The 20,365-nt window shown below is 30.7% G+C and overlaps 2 protein-coding genes across 2 annotated transcripts; both read right to left on the bottom strand.

The window, feature by feature from the left end:
• Positions 1–4,442: 4,442 nt before the first annotated feature.
• Positions 4,443–8,473, bottom strand: LOC113798202 (uncharacterized). The gene is made up of 7 exons (XM_027348701.2): positions 8,194–8,473; positions 7,987–8,104; positions 6,463–7,927; positions 5,797–6,403; positions 5,558–5,735; positions 5,076–5,506; positions 4,443–5,009 (listed from the first exon to the last, which is right to left on the bottom strand). Exons 1-7 carry the CDS (start codon positions 8,326–8,328, stop codon positions 4,857–4,859), a joined length of 3,087 nt encoding a protein of 1,028 aa, XP_027204502.2. The 5' UTR covers positions 8,329–8,473; the 3' UTR covers positions 4,443–4,856.
• A 90-nt stretch (positions 8,474–8,563) lies between these two features.
• LOC113790563 (uncharacterized) lies at positions 8,564–19,875 on the bottom strand. The gene is made up of 4 exons (XM_075824700.1): positions 18,477–19,875; positions 10,185–10,746; positions 9,849–10,118; positions 8,564–9,792 (listed from the first exon to the last, which is right to left on the bottom strand). The coding sequence occupies exons 1-4, from the start codon at positions 18,882–18,884 to the stop codon at positions 9,593–9,595; spliced, it is 1,440 nt and encodes a 479-aa protein (XP_075680815.1). The 5' UTR covers positions 18,885–19,875; the 3' UTR covers positions 8,564–9,592.
• Between the last annotated feature and the right edge of the window lie 490 nt (positions 19,876–20,365).

Below are 20,365 nucleotides of genomic sequence, written 5' to 3'. Positions count from 1 at the left end.
TTTTTGAACACAAATCGTCAAACAACAAATGGCCTTGATTGATTGAACAATCACCCCAAAAAATGGTTCTTGATCTCCCGACCAGATTTGTTAATCACATATAAAGTATGGTGGTAATCATAATAATAAGGACAAATATAGAAATATAATTTTCAAATAAAATTCAATTGTGAATCGATATTTTTTCTTGGTTATGTTTACTGTTTAAATATCGAATACATTTCCCATGTGCACAAACACATACGTGCACAAATACATTCGATTTTCATTTAGGCCCAGGTGAGAAACAACAAAGATTGATTGATGATATGAGATTTTTTTTGAAAAGTTTGGGAAAAAAAGCTACCACCAAAGATGATGATGGTCAACATCATCTTCTGAATACAGTTGAAAGACATAAATCTAGAAATCTGGAAATTTTTCATCATCATCATCATGTTGATCGTCATGATGTTTGTTCAGGCATGCGAAAAAAAAACAAGAAGAAGAAGAAAATAATTCAAACTGATCAAATGTTGTTGAATTCTGTATGAAAATGAAATACAAAGAACAACGAGGAGAAGAGAAAAAAAATCCATACAAATGTGATTGTATCTAGTGTATGATGATGCCATCTTTTTCTTTGTGAAATCAATGTGCATATTTCGAATTCTTTTTCAAAAACCATCATCAACAGCAAGCAGCAAAACATATCAACGAACCAAAAAGTGAAATATAATGGGAATGGAAATTCATTTTCATTTCCATTCATTGATGTGATTTGGTTTATTATGAATCCAAGAAAAGAAAAGTCTATTCTATAGAAATTTTTTTGTTGTGCATTTTTTTCTACATGGTCAATCTATGAATCGATTTGTCTATTTTGTTTTTGGAATGTTTTCATACTGGCCATTCTTTTGCTCATTTTTTTTCTATTTATTTATTTATTCCACATTTCGAAAGAAAATGAGCCTTAATATTTATAGACAATCATTTTTTTCTTTCAGTAACTATGAAGATTATTTTTTGGGTGTGTGTATGTGTTTGTATGAATCGGTCGAATAAGTTGACAAGTTGACCAGAAGCTTAAAAATTAGTGACAGATTGATTGACTGAATGAATAAATGACTGACTGACTGAGATCAATTTGGTTTGGTGTAGTAGCAAACTATAGAATATTATGTAGTATATTGGTGTTCATTCAAGTGAATTGTAATTAATTTCATTTTTTTTGTTGGTTGCAACTAAGACATGTTTTCCCTTTTTATTTCCTTTGGTCAAAACAAAAAAAACAGAAAGAAAATAAGTGTGTATGACCACCATCACCAAAAACCAGAACCAAAAATATACATTCCGGTCAAGAATAAAGAGAGAGAGAGAAAGCAACAAATCGAAAAAACTATAAGGAAAATTTCTGACTTAAATCAAGTCAAGTGTGACATGACGATGACCACTCATGTTTTTTTTCTGGTCATTCTAATTTCATCTGTTTCAAACAAAACTACAAAAAAAACGAAATTCTCATCTTTCGACCAGAAGAAAAAACATAAAATTGGGAACAAGATTAATTCGATGACAAAAAACTACAAATGAACAATGATCAAAACAAGAAAAGAAAGAAAAGAAACCGAAATCAACATCATAATCGTAAAAGATGGCAGCAACAAGATGGTTGAAAAAAAACAACAACAATAACATAAACGTATTCTTTTCAATGAATGGAAAATGAAACCCGAGCAACAACAACAAAAAAACCGGAAAGCCGACCATTTATTAGCACATACTTTTTTTAGTTAAAGTTACCATATACAACACAGAAAATATTTTTTATTAGAAAATAAATTTTAGAAAAGAAACAAAACAAAAAATTCTGCTTATGATGGACGATGATGATGATCAAAACAAAAAAGGACTAACAAACCAATAATAATCCAAAAATGGATAGGAGAACAAAACATAAAGAGAATGGAAACGAAAAAAAAATTTCACACTCTCAAAAAAATAAAAGCCCGGGGACCGAAAGAGAGTGGCTCCCGAAAACAAAAACTTAAAGATGTTCTCTCTTCTTTTTTTTTCGTTTGAATTGAAAATAAAAACCAAACGAATAAAACGAAACATACAAACCAATATTTTTTTTCTGGCAATATGTGATGATCATATAGGCGCAATAGATATTCTTTCTGCTATTAATGATGTTGACGAATCGAATGTTGAATGAAAATCGTTTCATTCAATGATCCATTCTAAATGTATACATCACCTCATCATCATCTCTATTGATAATGCGTGTGTTTGATTATGATCCATTCAATGCAGGCATTTTGTTTACAACTTTAACAACAACGACAAAACCAAAAAATGTATAATGGCAATCATGAATTTTTTTTTGAAAATGGCTGACAATAATGGACATTTGGCCAGCAATCAGAATAGTTGGTTTTGTCGTGTCAAAATAAGAAGTTTTTTTCGTCTTGCAAATAAATTAACGGGACTATACGGCATTTAAGAAACATTCAAAAGAAGAAGAAATATTTCTGAAATTCAATCAGAAATCGGATCAAATCTAAAAAATTCTATAAATCTTATGTTGATGATTGACATTTAAAACATGCCGGTATGATGATGTTTATTTTCATTGATCACTGTATCCATTTTTTTCTCCACTATTATTACATCATTTTAAGCATTTCTTATTTCTAATGATATCAAATGATCTTAGATGATAAGATTTCTTGATTCACATACCTTTTTTTCCGTTGATCTTTTTTCTCCTTTCTACTATCGGTTATAAATTATTATTATTTTATTTATTGTTTCTTGTTGATTGATTGATTGTGTGAACCGATAATATTATAGCAACAACACATTCACAATCTGTGTGTATCTGAGATATCCAATTACATGGCACATTACATCACTTTGTGATGACAACACACGAAAAAAACACTTGATGAATGGAAATGGTTTTATTTTTTTTCACATTCGATTCAATTTACACATGAATTTATTGTTTTTTTTTGAAATTTGAAAAACAAAACAGAATAATTTTTCAATTTATAATTTAATTTTTATTATTAGATAAATTATTTTGAAAATATTTGGAATACGCGCCAACACAGATACACAGAAACAAACGCAAAATCAACAACGAACAAAAAGAAAAGTATGCAGCCTTTTTGGAGCGACCATCAGAGGAACAACTGATTATTGGATGAAAAAAAGATTGAATATCTTTTTGAAAATTGAGAACAAGATCGAGTTTTTTTTCTTCTTCTTTGATTATATTTTGAATTGAATGCGCGCCTTGCCTTTTTTTTGATCTTCTGAATAGGATTCAAAAATAAAGAACCGCCTCTTTGCTTTGAAAATTGAACATTGTTTTTGCTGTACAATTTTTTTCGATGTTCAAATCTGTGGTAGCAGTATGCTACCATAGTTATAAGCCATATCTAACTACAGTCATTCTTCTTTTTTTAACGATATTCGAATAATACCAATAGAAATATACAATTTGATGAAAGGTTTGATTTGAATTTTATTAACATAGGATTCACTGTATTCCATAGAATATCTAAAATGCGTTCAACAACGGGCAGCGAATACCAAGCATCCCGGAACGGATTGGTATTTTGTGATTATTCCTGGTTGATGTTGTTGTTATTGTTGATGATGACCGCCTAGCTAATAAGTATCAATTTTTTCAGTTATTTGTATAGGATTGTTTGATGACTCACACACACTGAAAATGTGAAGAAAAAAAGAACAGTGACGATGATCCAGTATGAATCATTCCTTTTAGGTCCCTATGGCCTCATCTAACGGTATACTGAATATGTCATCAGCTAGAAAAAATAATCGAATTCTTTTTCAAATAAAATGAATCATGAATTTTTTCTGTAATGAAATATGAATGAGTTGAAAATTTTTGTTATGGAATAGTAAAGGTATGCATCCCAACAACAGTGGCACGCGACCCTAATTTCATTTTTTCCCAATTATTGTCCATCATCATCTTCATCGTGAATGGATGATAATCAATGCACTAAATAAATGTATAAAGTGTCTTGATTTGTTTAGTTTCAGTAAAAAGGAGCCACTTGAGCTAAAATTCCAAGCATCATTACTGTCATTATGTAATATATATTTAGTAATTGATCGACATTGATGATTTACACGCGAAAACACTTGAGCTTCCTCTATTTTCTTAATTAGAACTCATAATGATGATACTATCAATCAAATAATCCCAAGAATGTGTCATTTCAGTCCAATACTACAAATTTCATAACCAAAAAGAAAAAGTTGTTGAAAATTCCAAAAAATACATTCGAAATAAATAAATACTTTTTGAATCTAATTTGACACTTGATATATCTGATTTTTGTTTTGTTTACTTTTATCTCTTTCAACTATAGTTTGTTGATAATGTTTGCAATGAATTAGATACAATCATAAAATTCGAATTTGTTATTTTCGTGGAAAATTTATTAATTCTCAAGAAGCTTACTGAATGTTTTAATCAACGACAAATATAAACCGAACCAGGAAAAAAATGAAAAAACAAACTTGCACACACATAGTGATCATATCAACGGAATTCATAATATTGAATCAAATGAACTTTTTTTTGGTTTAAAATTAAATCCATTGAAAATTTTAATGATAATTTAATTCAAAATCACGTCTACAAAATGATCATCCTTGTGCTGGTCGAGATGAGTGTGTGTGGGTAAATTATTTAGGGCGTTTAGCTTTCATTTTTCTGATAATGTGTGTGTAATTTTTTCTATTTTTATGAACAGAAGAAAATCGATCTGGTTCTATAAAGAATCAATAAACGAATAAATAAAGAGGTGTGGAGATATGAAATTCATCATTTATTTCATTTGCTTATTCGATTGCTGTTGCTGTTGGTCATGTTCCAGGCGACGTTTTTTTGACATTCCATTCAGGTATGCATCACTAAATGGTGGTTGATGATCATTGTCAATACTTTTCTGCTTTTGTATATCCTCTTTAATGATTGGTACCTGTATTAATAAAGAATAAATATCAAGTTAAATTGGTAACATTTCCAACAAAAAAAAACTACGAACCCATTCATTCGGAACTACTGCTTGCCAATCAATAGGTTCTTGATTATTGATCGAGATTTGATTTGTGGCAGGTGGATGCAAATGTTGAGATTCAGATGATGTTGCTTGCATTAAATGAGTGCTGGTCGAAGGTGGCATATCACTGTAGGCATCAGAAAATTCCATATCTTCCATAGAATCCAAAGAATTCGTAGGGATACCGTTATTTGGCTGTTGTTCTTGTTGTTCATATGTTTGTTTGACAATGTACGACTGAATTTCTGCATCCAATTGATCATCTTTAACAAAATCAGTGGCTATCCATTGATTGATACGTTGAGTGATAATCTGAGTAAGAAAATCTATCAACTCTTGATCAACCATATCGGCATATTCAGACATGAAACGCGTTATCATCGTTGATCTGGCGTTTGTAGGGTCAGCAAAACAAGCTACAATCAAAGAATAATTAAAAAATAATAATTGATGAAAAATCGACTCACCTTCACAGAAATGAACATAAGCATTCGCAAGATATTTAACAGCATCAGTTAGTTCATTTGCAAACGTTTCATCATTATTTGATCGCATAATTTTGTTGAAAAATTTGATTAAAGTCTCTCGAACAAAATTTCTAAATGATTCGATGTGATTAACGCCGGTTGCAGGTCTCATATTTGCCTATCGTATTAAACGAAGATTAAATTTAAAGTCAAAAATAAAAATGTCATATTAAACTTACGACTATTTCAGTTAATAATGTATGATTATTGGTAATCATTGCTTCAATATCAGCCCGAACATCGGTTCTATCCTGACCGTTCAACAGGTTATCTCGAATAGCACGTTGTAAAGGTTGCCTAAGACGTCCAAAATCTCTGAAATTTGAGTTTATCATTTGAAACAGATCTTGAAAATTCAGGCTTTGAAACAAATTTGATAACATATTTGTCAACATTGATTCGCCATTTTGATTCAGAAGATTCAAACTACTTATATAGTCTTGGATTTGAGGCGGTTGTTGTTGATCATCAGAATTTAAATGTAAACCAGCATGCGATGGCAGTTGATTGATTCGTCGTTGCAAATAATCAATGAAATCGAAAAATTCCCGATTTTCATTTGAGCTTGGAGAATCATTCAATTGAATAAGATTAACTAAATTTTGTCGCATCAGATCTAAAATTGTTGATTCGTTGCCTCCACTATTTAGAACCGACGACTGTAAATTACTAGTGATGTCACCTATAGTAGCATTTGAACCAAACATTTGCATCAATGGTCGTGAAAAAGACATCGGATTATAATCTGTGGTTGGAAGAATCTCGGGCATAGTATAAATGGAATTACTGAGAATTGAACATAAAATATTAATTAGATATGAAAGAAAATTCAAACAAATTCTTACCAATTCAAGAATGGATCAAAATGAGCTGAAAACATTCGTAAAGGATTTAAGATGGAATTGGATCTGTCGTTATTATTTGTGGTATTTGTGGTAACTGTAGCTGTAGCAGAATTTTGATTAGACATATTTGGCGACGTTTCATCTGCATCCAATGGAGGGTTCGAGAATTGTGTCGCTGTATTGTTGCCATTAGAGCTATCTCGCTGTGATTGCGGTTCGATCGGATTGGTATGCGGATTTTGGCTCATTGAATTGAATGTTACATTACTTGCATTATTGATTAGATCGCTGATGGTAACATTTAAATCTGAAATCGAAAAATTTCGTATCGCGCGCGTCCCAAGATTTGTATCATGCCCATTAATGGTTGCATCAAGTTCCATCAACAATATGGGAGATTGTGCTACAAAGACACTTCCAGGAATAGATCCTAATGATCTGAACATTGAATTATCGTTGCTTGAAGCTGTAGTCGATGGCAAGCGATCATCACCACTTGGCACAGGAGGTGAAACAAATTCATTGGAAGGACTGGGAGAATTTGAATTTGGTTGTGCTTGCGAAGTGTTTTCTGGGTTAGTTTCTGAAGTCGGGTTGTTTTGATTTTGGTTTGTATTACTGGTGGCCGTAGTAGATGCACTATGATCGTCAGTGGTGTTTGAAGCGGTTGAAGTTGATTGTGTGCCGACATTAGAAGCTTGTCGTTGTTGTTGGGATGGTCCCAGAACATTGACGCTAATTGGTGAATTAGTATTATTCGGGTCGACAGATAAATCAGTCAACGAATGAAATACATGTGATAAATGATGCACGATTCGCATAATAATAGAAAAATCATTAAATTGTCTGTCATTATTACTTGAAATGTCCTGTGCTGATCGCTGCTGTTCTTCCGGAGTTAATGTTCGAATCCATGATTCCAAGTGTGGTTTCAAACGATCCATGTATGAAATAACATCGGAAAAGCAGCGCACGTAATCCGACAATGTAATGGATTGATTATCGCTAAATGTAATGGTCTGGGATCCTGTTGGTAAATTCAATGGGTTTTGTAGTACCTGAAAATTGGTATCAACATAGCTAAGCAGTTGACGAATGTGATTGAATCTTGCTCGAATATTAGCAGAAGAGGAAGTGACATTTCCTCCAGTTCTATTTGCTCCACTTTGCGATGTTGATACAACCGTTGGATCAGAGGCGTTCGATTCATTGGAACTGCCAGAACCTGTTCGATGGTTGAACAGTTGTCGCATAACTTGACTGATAATATTGCCTGATGGTTCCATAGGAAAGGAGCTCATCAAAACCGATGTGCCATCATCGGCACGAAAACTTTGAAATCTAGATCGATTTCTTTCATTTTGTTGTTGGTTATTATTCTGATTATTCGAACCACTATTGGCTGTATCGTTTTTGGGTGGTGGCGCACGTTTGACCAGATGAATCACTTTACCGTTGTCGACCTCTAACAAATTAAAGTAACGAGGTGAATATAAATAAAGTGCAATAAAAAAAATAACTTACTGTAATCTTTTAAAGTTTTATCATCAGCTAAAACACGGCCACAAAAAATCATTCTTTGACTTTCTGGTTCAATGTTCAAAGTGGGTGCAATTTTTTCTTTAAATGCTCGGATTTGCATCTATATAAAAAATCATTATCATTATTATTTCAAAAGATCAATATTAAAAACATAGATGAAATGATTTCATAATTTTATAAAACACTTACATCATTTTCAACTTGAAATCGAAAATTTTGTGAATCAATTGTCTTGATTGTTACTGTAATTAGATCCGATATGATTGCATCAGATGGTGATGAAGGTGCTTTTTCATCGCCTCCGGATGTTGTAGTATGATCCATTATGAACTAATTTTACTAATAAAATGAAAATATTGACAATGATGAAAAAGTTATATAAAAATGAAAAATCAGTAATATTGTCAATCTGATGAAACGTAGAAAAATTCTTGAAATAAATTTCTAAAAGCCAAAACCAAACACATCACACATACAAAACACTGGCAGCAACGGCAGCTGTTATAAACACACCGAGAAAAGATGAACGGGAGAAAGAGAATTTAATGAGAAATAAATATTATGCGCATGCCAGAAAACATTTTTATTTTTAAATTGACCCGTCATAATAAATGTTTTAGTTGATAACATTTGTACAATAGATGGCAATATGTACATTAAAAAAATTAAGAAAAATTTTACTTTTAAAAAAATTAGCAAAAAAAAAAATTAAAAAAACTCGTAATTTTTGTTTTATATGGCAAATGAAAAAATACATTTATTCATTAATATTTAGAAGACTTAAAACAAAACTTAGGATGAAGGATATTTACACCCACATACACAAAAAAAAACAAAACGCCCACACAAATATTAATATCTTGTTTTTTGGCTTATTCAAAAAATCAATACTTTTCAATACTTGATTTGTGCAAATAACATTAATGAAATTAATTACAAATACAAATAGGTTGCGATCATTTTATATCAAACAGAACAGTAAAGAATAAAATGTATCCAATAAGCTTGATGTAATTTGTCCCTGTGTATGATGAAAATAGAAGCAGCAGAAAGAGAATAATAGTTACGAGAAAAAACAAAGTAATCAAGAATGAAATTAAATGATACATGTTTGAATAGATAGATATATACAAATGCATAGGAAAATATCGTCTTATAAAATACAATACAGATTCAGCCATTCAATGAATAAATCGAATGGTTGATTATCATCAAGTAACAGGAAATATGAGTTTTGTTTCTGAGCCACAATAATGATACGCATAAAATTTTTCGTTCTGAACATATTAGTAATAGTCCCGTATTTTTGGTTAACCGATCCTAGATTATAGCCACAATTTGTTTTCGGATCATGATAATAAATAGATAAGAATGGCAATGTTTGCCTTGCTTGAAAGTGAACCAAAAAAAATTGTCATCCGTGTTTGTTTTTTTTGTAGTGCAATAATATTCATCGAAGAGGGGAGTGTCCATATCACAATGACAGTTTGCATGAAAATTGAAAATTATTACAGAGCTCATCACTATAAATGTGTGATTTTTCAATGTGTGCTTTATAAGCATCACAATAAAAATCCATATCATCAGATTACGCATATTGCTTGTTACTATGAAGAGGATGATGATGATTCACATGATGATGATGATTATGGGCGGCACGATAAGTTTTTGTTATGGTCGTTTTATCGATAGGATAGCTGCCTTCATCTTTCTTACGCATACGATATACGATAAACATGACCATCAGAATGGCACACAATAATCCGACCACGGTTCCACCAATGACAGCTAATTTTATAGAAAAAAAAGATAAGATTCAAAAAAAAACAATCCAGAAAACATACCTGCAAGAATTCCGGGTCGTGCAAAGAATGACGCTGAAGCTGATGGCGCACGTGGTGGGATATATTTTGGAGGTGTAACATAATCTGGAAATTCGACATCATCAACACTTGGAGTCATCATTGACGGTTGGCTAGTTGTCGTGGTTGTTGATGATGAAGTAGTCAATGGACGTATAGTCGATGTTGTCCACGAAGGAATTTCAACTATTGATGATTCTGTCGTACTGCTGCTGCTAGGCACAGCTACAGATTCCTGATCTATGTGGGAAGCTAATTTTTTTTTTTATACAATATGGTTAAATATGTTCTTTTCAAAAATGAAAATTTCAATCTTACCTCCAGATCCTTCTATATCGCTATCGTTATTATCAATACAATCACCAGATCCTTCCAAATCTTCATCATCGATAGGAGTTTTGCAAATCTTAGATTTGGGCGTATTTGGTGGAAAAACAGTGGTGGACATTATACTAGGTTTCATGGTTGTAGTTGTGGTTGTAGTAGTAGTTGTCGTTGTCGATGTTGTAGTGGATGTTGATGTCGATGATGTAGTAGATGATTGTTTATCATTGATCGAATCACCAGCTCCGGAACCATCAATTTCAGAATTATCATCATCATCATCTTCTTCATCTTCATTCGGATTGTTTGGATTTCGATGATGTTGTCCACCACTACCTTCGGCAATATCCAAAAAAGGGTCATCTTGCTTGCCTTGTTTAGGTAATCCACGTTTGTCGGCAGGATTTTTATTCCTAAAATCTGCTGAATTTGGAAGAAATGTTAAACCACTTTCGCCACTATTATTATCGATATTTAGGTCATGATGGTGATTGCGATTACTACTGCTACGAATGGATGATCGGCCAATCACTGATGGATAATTGTCATAATGAGCCTATAATTATTAAATCATCAAAATGCAAATGAATGATTAGTTAATGGAATGAAAAATTTTATTTTATGAATAGTAATAAAAATTATTTCCTAATCAAATTTTGTTTAGTAAACAGAATTTGTCCGATTTGATCCCCTTTCTCTTGCCCTCACACACACAGAGAGATAGATCATCAACAATGGGCTTATAATTTATTGACGAATCAAAAAAGATGATCATCATCTATTAATCTATCTATCAATCGAATTCATGGCATTTTGCTTTGGTCGGTAATGCTTTTGTTGAATTCATTCATATTATGGCTAATAATAGTCAAATGAATCGAATAAAAACATCCATCTTTTTCAAACCAACAACTTGCAACAAGCCAGTCTGTTTGTATCTGTAATGTCAACCATTACAGATACAAAGCCAGCTTCCATCAAGATGGTAAAGGCGGTGATCATTATAAGCAAACTATATTTGTGAAAAAAATCAACAACTAATAGCTTTTTCACTAAAATAGTAAACCAGCTAAATCAACTACACAAAAAAATTGGCTTGAACTTGTCTATCGAGTAAAAATAATATTATAAACCCCAAACTATTTAAATGGTTTTGTTTGATTTTAAAATCATAAATAAATATAGGAATCAAATATATTCATCGACCATTCTTGGGGATGTATGCATACACATAAATGGTGCTGGAATAAATCAAACAAAACGAACAAAAAAAAACAGAAACGATTTCTAGCTATTTTTTGGCAATTTCAAAAAGGCAAGTTTCCTTTTCTGGCCAGAAAGCAAAAGTAATCCACATGAACACATATGAAGAAAACAAACATAAAAAATTTCTCATCATCATCGATCGTTTGGCAGTAGAGATGTAAAAATTCAAAAAATATCGAATGCTTGGCCAAAGCAAAAAAAAATCAAAACATCAGGACTTTACTGTCACTGTAAAGTTGATCGATATACATACAAATGTAGTGTGTGTGTGATCGATACATCCGTAATGGATCAAATATACAACAAAAGAAAAACATTGATTCTATCCGATATTTTGGTTTTTTTTTAAGAAATAAAATGCATATGGACATACGGAAATGGATTTTTTTTGTGGAAAAATCGACATTAGGAAAAGGGAAAAAACTAATCGATTGTTTGATTGAAAAAAATAAATTTCAGGTAGATCGATTGAGATTAGTTTGATAGATTGAATAAATGATTTCACAGTGATGATGTCATCTCAAATCTAGTAAACATTATTTTCATCATCATCATCATTTATACAGAGATAAGGTTGTAAAAGGATTGCAATCATCAATCGATCAGTTGATTAAAATTTCGGATGAAAAAAAACATCATATTAATTTATCAATTGAATTTGATTTGATTTCAAGAATCATATGAGCAAAAAAAAATCTCCTTCAATTTCAAAAAAATATCCACCATAAAACTGACACTATACATCATTATCATCATCATCGACTTTGATAAATGGTTAAGGCAGAATTTTTTTTATATAATAACACTGGGGAGATTTTTGTTTGTTTATCAACAATGATCAATGTTAGTGCCTTGAATAGCAGAGCAATTTATCAGAGTTTTAGTTCTAAAAATGGGAGTTTTGAATTATTCTATCAATAATTTCAATTGTACAGCTTTGCTGAAATAATAAAATCATAAAATTTTACAACACAAGCATGGATGACAATATATTAAATATAAAAATTTAAATTAAGTTTAGCCAGATCTACACAAACAATGATTCTTTGACCAAAATACGACAGAAAAGATTATTTTAATCAGATAAAAAAATATGCAATTATAACATCGGGCTACAAACACTAACAGGTTTGATAGGATTGTCTGAAAATTTATTACATTTGAAGAACAAAAGAACAATCAATAATAACCTACGAGAGTACTATCGGTCATCAACTAAACCATTTTTAAAAGTTAGGACAAAAAAAGCTAATTAAACGTTGTCGAATCGTTTTGGTTGGTTTTCGAAAATAAATCAACAATGAATGAAAAAAATGCATGCGAAAATCAACCGGAAAAAACTACAACATAAACTAATAAAACCAAAAAAAAAAAAAATAAAAAATTAAGCCAAATTCATAGTGACGACCATTGAAAAAAAACATGGTCATCAGACATTCTGATCACACACACACAAATACATTGATGAAATGTATTAACTTATTAAATTGGATGACCATTTCGGGCTTTAGTAAAAGAAAGAGAGAGGACGTCAACTCTCTTCACAATCATTGTTTTTTTTGTTGTTGTTTCGTTTAACACTTAAAATGTTCAAGAATTTTATCCTAAACTATAATTCGTTCATAAATTTTTATCCATATATGGCATATATTTTTATTTATAAGTGTTAATGTATATTTTAGAATATACCAAACCATAACCATATCGGCCTTATGTCTCTCACTTGTATTTGAAACTTTGTGTCTGTGTCTGTAAAAGTAAAGGAATAGATTGACTTGAAAGTCGATTATATGAATTCGTTATCGAATCTTCGGCCTTCGATATAGTAATTTCCTTTCTATTGATTTCGATTTCAATTCGAACAAAAGAAAAAAAATTGAAAGAGACAATCTCGTGTAGGGTGGTTGTGGTGTTGGGGGCCTAGAGAAAATAAAAACCATATAGAAACAATTTCCACGATTAAAAAAAAGGTGAACATTGAAACATTTTACCATTCGACTTGTTGGCACCACCACCAACTGAAAAGTAACCAAAGAAAAAAAAATTATGTGTTGTGTCGGCAATTCATAATATTCATTTGCAAAACTCCAAAAAAAAACCTGATAATTTCATCGGGTATATTGTGATATAAAAGGTATAGATTGTATTTTCAAGTTTTTTTTTATTCGGTGTCAACACCGACACACCTTTCGGCAAAAGTTTCAACAAAAAAAAAACTTTTCATACCAACTAAATACCAACAACAGTGCTAGACAATTTGGAAAACATTTCCTCATCATCATCATAACAAGATGGGGGAGGAAATACACACATACACACATTTCGATACAGCGGCCTACATGTGTCATTCATTTGGTCAATTCCATTCTAATATAACACACACAAGAAAATTGACCACAAAATGAATAGAAAATTTCATAAGTTGGAAAGATTTTGCCAAAAAAAAATCAATGAAAATTCAAAGAACCGGGATAAAGTGATAAGACATTTCAAAAGAATTTTCATTAAATGTTGACAATGATGATAGTCGATTTATATTTTTTCAGAAAAAAAGTTTTCAGCCATAATTATCATTCATGTTAATTATATAATGAAAAAGTAAAGCTGTTCTTTTTTCGTATATCATTTTTCCTGGTCGATCGTTTGGGCGTCAATGTGAAATGAATGAAAATAGAATTATTTATTATTATACAAAATCCAGTCAACCAAAGGCAGCCATATATTGTCTCAAGTTTCACATAAAATGAATAATAAAAATAAATTCTTTGTTTCTATTCTGTAACCAATCAATCGCCTCGATCGATAAGATTGAATCGAAAAAAAAACAAAACAATTAATTGTTTGTGGTTTAAAAAAGAAGAAAAAATGGTTTTTTTTTCACAAAAAAACAACAACAAAAATATTTTGTTCTCATAAGTTTTGTTAATATATAAAAATTAAATAAAATGATTCGAGACAAATTATTCATTACAAAGATTTCATTCATACTTAAACAATTTCCATATATTCATGTATATATGAAGTAAATAATAAGTTACAAGAAAAAAGTCATCAAGATGTAAGCATCATTACCCATTACATCATTATCGTTTAAAACAAGGCAATAATTTTGAATGAATGATGGCCATTGGCCAACAACATCTTATGACCAAATAAAAAAATCAACTGGTAGCAACATTTTTTTCTAACAAAATTAAAGTGATAGATTTTATGGCTAAAAAGCAAGCAACAAGAATCTGAATTTTAATGTTTAAAATAAAGATTTTGTATTGTTTTTTTTTTTTGAATATTAAAACTAAAAATCCATTACACAATTTTTTTCCTCAAAAGCAAATGTTAAATTTTTTTTTGTCAATTTTTGCTATCCAAAAAATTGTTGTTGTTCTGAGCACACATGAACATGGCATGAATGAGTAGATGGTATAAAAGGTCAAATGGCAAATGTTTTTAAACCGACAAGGAAAATATTTAAAAAGTACCATCTGCTTGTATACAAAAATTTTTGTTTGTTGTTGCTTGGTCTTTATATGAACAACAACAACCCAACCAAAAAACGGGATGGCGATCCAAGATGTGTTTTCTAAAGCCAAATAAAACTTAGATAGTCATTTATTTAGGGTCATCACGAAAAAATTGACTGGCATGTGTTTGAACCGGACATTGTCGATGTTGATGTATGCAGACAATAAAATCAGCATCATATAGTACATCTTTGTCACATCTAAATACATTTTAAATCAATTCAAAAACGGAAGGAAACATTTTGTACAAACAATCAACAAACATAAAAGCATCTAAACGATCATCGTCAGTAAAATGAATAACAAAAATGACTAATGGAAAAAAATGTCAACAAAAGCAACAGCATATTAGTCGTAATGACATTTTCCATCCTGATTTGATGATCCGATGATAAAAATTGATATCAACATGATTGAAAGCAAAACACAAAAAAAACTGAATATAAATAAATCAAGAATCATGTAAAAGATGTTTATTTCGATTATGAAATGACCACCAACAATAATCGATTATTCCAAATATTCTTTTTCCTGGCAAATGATCAAGTCAATATAATAGAATTCAAGATTGGTTTTATGCCAAGAAACCTTATTTAAGATTCTTTTTATATATGTGAAAAACCAGTCATTGTTTATTTTGATCATTATGATAAAAAAGGATCCAATCACAAAGAGTTGCTGATGATGACTTATAAGCTTATCCATTGATGATGATGATGATGATGGACATAAAATGATTACACATCTTATTGGCAACTAAAAAGCAGCAGCTGTATGATGAATAAAGATTGTCTAATCATGAAATGAGCAAATAATAAATAAAATGCAATTTGATCATCTTTTTTTCTATTTTGTTCATTATTATCATATCAATACAATAATGAGATAAACAAAGTATAGATTTACACAATTTTTACAAGAATATACAAACAATCAGGTAGAAAAAACATCCTATCATTATTATCAACGACTAATACAAAATTTATAGAAAGTATAATAATTCAGAATATTAAAAAAAACTTTTAGACCAAAAAAAAATAAACCAAGTAAAAAAAAGTTTAACCCTTTTTACAATTCCATATACATTAGAAATTTTTCTTTTCGACTCTCTAAAAAGATACACAGAGTTACTTGTTTCATAATATTGCTGATATTTTATCAGCAAATCTAACAAAAAAAAGTCCACAACTTTTAAGAATGCAACACACAAACCGACATCATCATGATTTATGGGCTCGGAAACCGAACGACACCAAAACATCACTATGGATTATATGCTATCACACACACACACAAACAAACAAAAATCATGGCGTCAAAAGCAAAAGAAAAAGTGAACGAACTTGATGCAAAGTTTTTAACCGTTCATAAGCAAAATGATTATGACATAATAATAAAAACTTAAAAAAACTAAAGCAAATGAGTTTCATCGATCACACAATCTTGAATGAATAAATGGATCAAAATGAATGATTCATTTTTTTTTAGTTTTAAAATGTTAGATGTTTGACTTGAATATCAAAGAAAAAAAAAGAAATCTAATCCCTATCAATTCTTGAATCTATTGCTTTTACTTTTATTGTTTGGAATTTTTTTTGAAAATATTCAAATTTTTTACATAAGGAATCAATTTCTTTTTTTTGGGTAAAGAATCGAAATATCATTGACTGGAGACACACACATATGGTCATAATAAAAAAACAATTTTTTCTGGTTTCGGTTTGATTTACCATATCCATTGTTTGTTTGGATCTGGCGTTTATAATCCAGGGAAAAAAATTCTGCCGGTTTTTCATTTTGTCTCAACAAACAAACAAACAAACAAAAAAACGGACAATAAAGCAGATGATAATAATTATGATGGCTGTCAGCCGGTATAGTTTAGTATAGCCTTATTTGTGCTATGGAAAAGAGACAATTTTAGTCCTTATTGGTCAGTTTGGTTAGATTTTCCTGTTTTCGTTGAATTTTTTTATTCAATCTAAAGCTTTTCTGTTGTACAGAAAAAAACGAAGAGACAGCCATCGCCTATGGCCACATTTGGACAATTCAAACAATCAATGTTGTCCAAAATCAACGTCAACGTTGCAAACATACTGTTTTGATGTTGTCCGCTGGACAACAAACAACAAACGAGAATGTGAATAGTGCTGTTGTTGAAAGTTCGTGAAATTATTTCAACACTTGAATCGGTAATGAAATGAAAAAAAAATCATCGAGATGTTTTCCCGAACACCAATAAACGACCAAACTGATTAGTCGTGTCTCTTATTTTCTTTTTCTTTTTTTTGTAAAATAAAAAACAGATGTCAACGGACATGAATTTGATTGACGTTTCACAAACAGAGTTTAGTTAGACGTGAAACAACAGTCCTATTAGCCATTGGTCCATTTCTTTAAATTAATTAATTAGCAGCTGTTTTAATAAATTGTTCAATTTATTTATTGATTTCAATTGAATAACAACAACAACATCATGTCTGTGATAATCAAATTATAGTTTTTTTTTATACAAAAACCTTTGGATTTGTTTTTTAAAATTGTTGGTTGCTACTGATAGATATTGATAGTATTGCTATGTCAACTGCTATTTGAGAGGGGGAAAAATGATGATGTCGGCAATGAAAAGATGAAACGAAATCAAAAACAAAAATGGTGATAATAATAGAGAAAGAAACGAAAAAATTGTCAGCTCAATAACACAAAAAAGAAAAACCGACTCAAAAACTATTTTCAGAAAAAAAACACGACGACTTTGATTGCAAAAAAAAGAATCTTAGTATTTTTCAATAAACAAGATCAAGAAATAAAAAGATTCTAGTCCAGGACCTAGTTTGTTGTTCTCATTTGACAATTAATATTTATATAAAAATAGACAAAACAAAAATTTGGATCAAGGCTGATAGATCATCAACATCATCATTAAATAGATTAGATCCGAATTTCAGTACACAATAGACACGTTTTTTTGTTGGAAATATTTCATTATCGATTTCGTTCATGTTTTGTTCGACACAATGATGACTATACACCATGACAACATCTTCAAGTGTAATTCTTTGCACTATGTTTCTTCTTTCATTGAATTATGATGATATGTGACCTAGGACAATTTTTACATGCATTTTTTGCTTTTATCTTTGCCTAAATAAGGACATCATATAAATAAATAAATAAATAAAATTGACAAACAAGACCAATGTTTTGGAATGTGTATAAATATATGATATCGTTTCGGCGAATTGATTTCTTTTTCATTTTGATTAATATGATAACTTTTTTTGATAATTCAGTTGAAATATATAAATGACTTAATGCTTAAAATAAATTAAAAAATTGAAAATCAGCTTTGAAAATCCAAATCGATTTAATCAAATTGAGGATATCAACATACACAGATGATAAAAACAAATAAGCCTTTTAGTATCAATGTAATTATGTGATGTACACATCTATAGTTGGATATCACCTAACTAAGAAAAAAAACAAATTGACTTGCCTTTTCGGTCGATACTGTCTTCGTTGCGATTATAATCATCAACAAAAGCGGCAATGAAAACAAATAAAGATTCTTTATAGGATTCAAATTTACAATGAATTGCCATATTAATCGTTGATCAGATGATGGCAGTATCGATTGTGGTGAACACTTATATGTAATGGGCATCGATAATAATGATGATGCTGATGATCGAATACAATGATGTGGATGTTTATTATCTATGGACCCATTTGTTGTCAATGTTGATGAATCACTATTTAAGGATTGCTTCGGGTGAATATGATTAGTTGTTGTTGGTTTTTCGCTATAGTATGATCTGTTTTTAGATTGATGTAAATATTTCCATTTTAATCTTGATGTCGATGACATCGATGTCGAATCGTATAAGGTGGATGACATTTTCATGTTTTGTTTCGAATTTAGTTTATCAAGCCAAATGTTTTCAAGGTGTTTCCAATGGAAATATTAAACCATTGGTTTTAACGAGAGGGAGGATAAATGAGCACAAGATGAGCTGTAGCCGATTTGGGCTTTCATAAACGAACACCCACAACAATAAATGAAGAAAATAAATAAAAAATTTGTAGAATTTACAGATTTCGAAATCAATCGACAATCATCATGTCCAATTATGGAAATGATAATGATATGGTGACAAAAGACACTGTTGGTAAAACAATCATTGCTGATCCATGTCAAAATTTAACATATCGCAAAACCAGAATGACTCGAATGAACGAGAACTAAATAAAAACACGTACATTGACGATGGACGATTCCAAATAAAAAAAATTAGATGCAGGATTTTTACACTTCAAGAATCAAATGGATGATTGGTTTTGGATCATGATAAATAAGAAATGCACGTGTTGACAATAATTGTTTGAAAATGGGATGATCGTGTGTTCAATTTGAATCAATTCGAAAATGACCGACAATGGCAAGTATGGCCGGCCAAATGGAACAATGAATTTTTTCAGAGTTTGATAAACTTACAGCAATTGATGCTTCATTTCATATTCACATAACCAAAAATTTATCCAATTTCAGTTGGCCAACAAACATAGATGTATATGAAAAGATGATGTTCATTCGGGTTATTGGCGCCCGAGTTGAACAATTTCTAAGTGAAACACACAAACTCACACATATGATGATAGTGATAAATGTATTCGATTCGACGATAAGATGAATGATGGAAGCATTTGGTTCACATTATGTGATGATGATGATGAACTTCAATAACCGTAGAGAAATAAACATTCAAGATATATATAATTTAACCACATGCATAGAATATTGTCGACAGTATGTGTGTGTGTGTATCTGGACGCGACAGAATGAATATGAACGAACCACACAAAGTATTTAATAAAAATGATGAAAGAAGAGGATGATATTTTGATTAAGACAAGTTTTTGGTCGCGGCCAACGCACGATGGATCTCTATCACTTATTATTTTGATCATATCAACAACAACAACATTGATTCATGCTACTACAATTTTTTTTGGATAATCAAAAAAAAACACCCTGTTATAAAAGTAGTGGTATTTTAGAAAGAAGAGACAGCCCGTTTTTGGAAGAGGGTATACACACACAGGTGAAATAATATACCAAAATACAAAAATACCCTATGTGTTTGTTGTCGTATCCGGTCATCTTCATCACCCTCCTTGTTTTTTTTCCTTTCAATGTATATCATATACACGTACCCAATTTTTCACATTCCTTAATGTGAGCGCGCTTCTTTTGTTTGGTTTGATTTTTCTTGTACATGCGTCCTTCATGGCTTACACTTGAAACTAACCACCCATGTTTCAATTTGCCAATAGCTTTTCGAAAACTGGCTGTGCACTCCCTCCTCGATTGTGCGAAAAGTATGT

The sequence above is a fragment of the Dermatophagoides pteronyssinus genome, unplaced genomic scaffold, assembly GCF_027571235.1.
Source record: "Dermatophagoides pteronyssinus isolate colony J.1.1.1.1 unplaced genomic scaffold, Derpt_VIB-CSIC_2022.12 sq0002, whole genome shotgun sequence".
In the NCBI taxonomy this organism is placed as follows: Eukaryota; Metazoa; Arthropoda; class Arachnida; order Sarcoptiformes; family Pyroglyphidae; genus Dermatophagoides; species Dermatophagoides pteronyssinus.
This window is presented reverse-complemented; position numbering and strand designations above follow the sequence as displayed.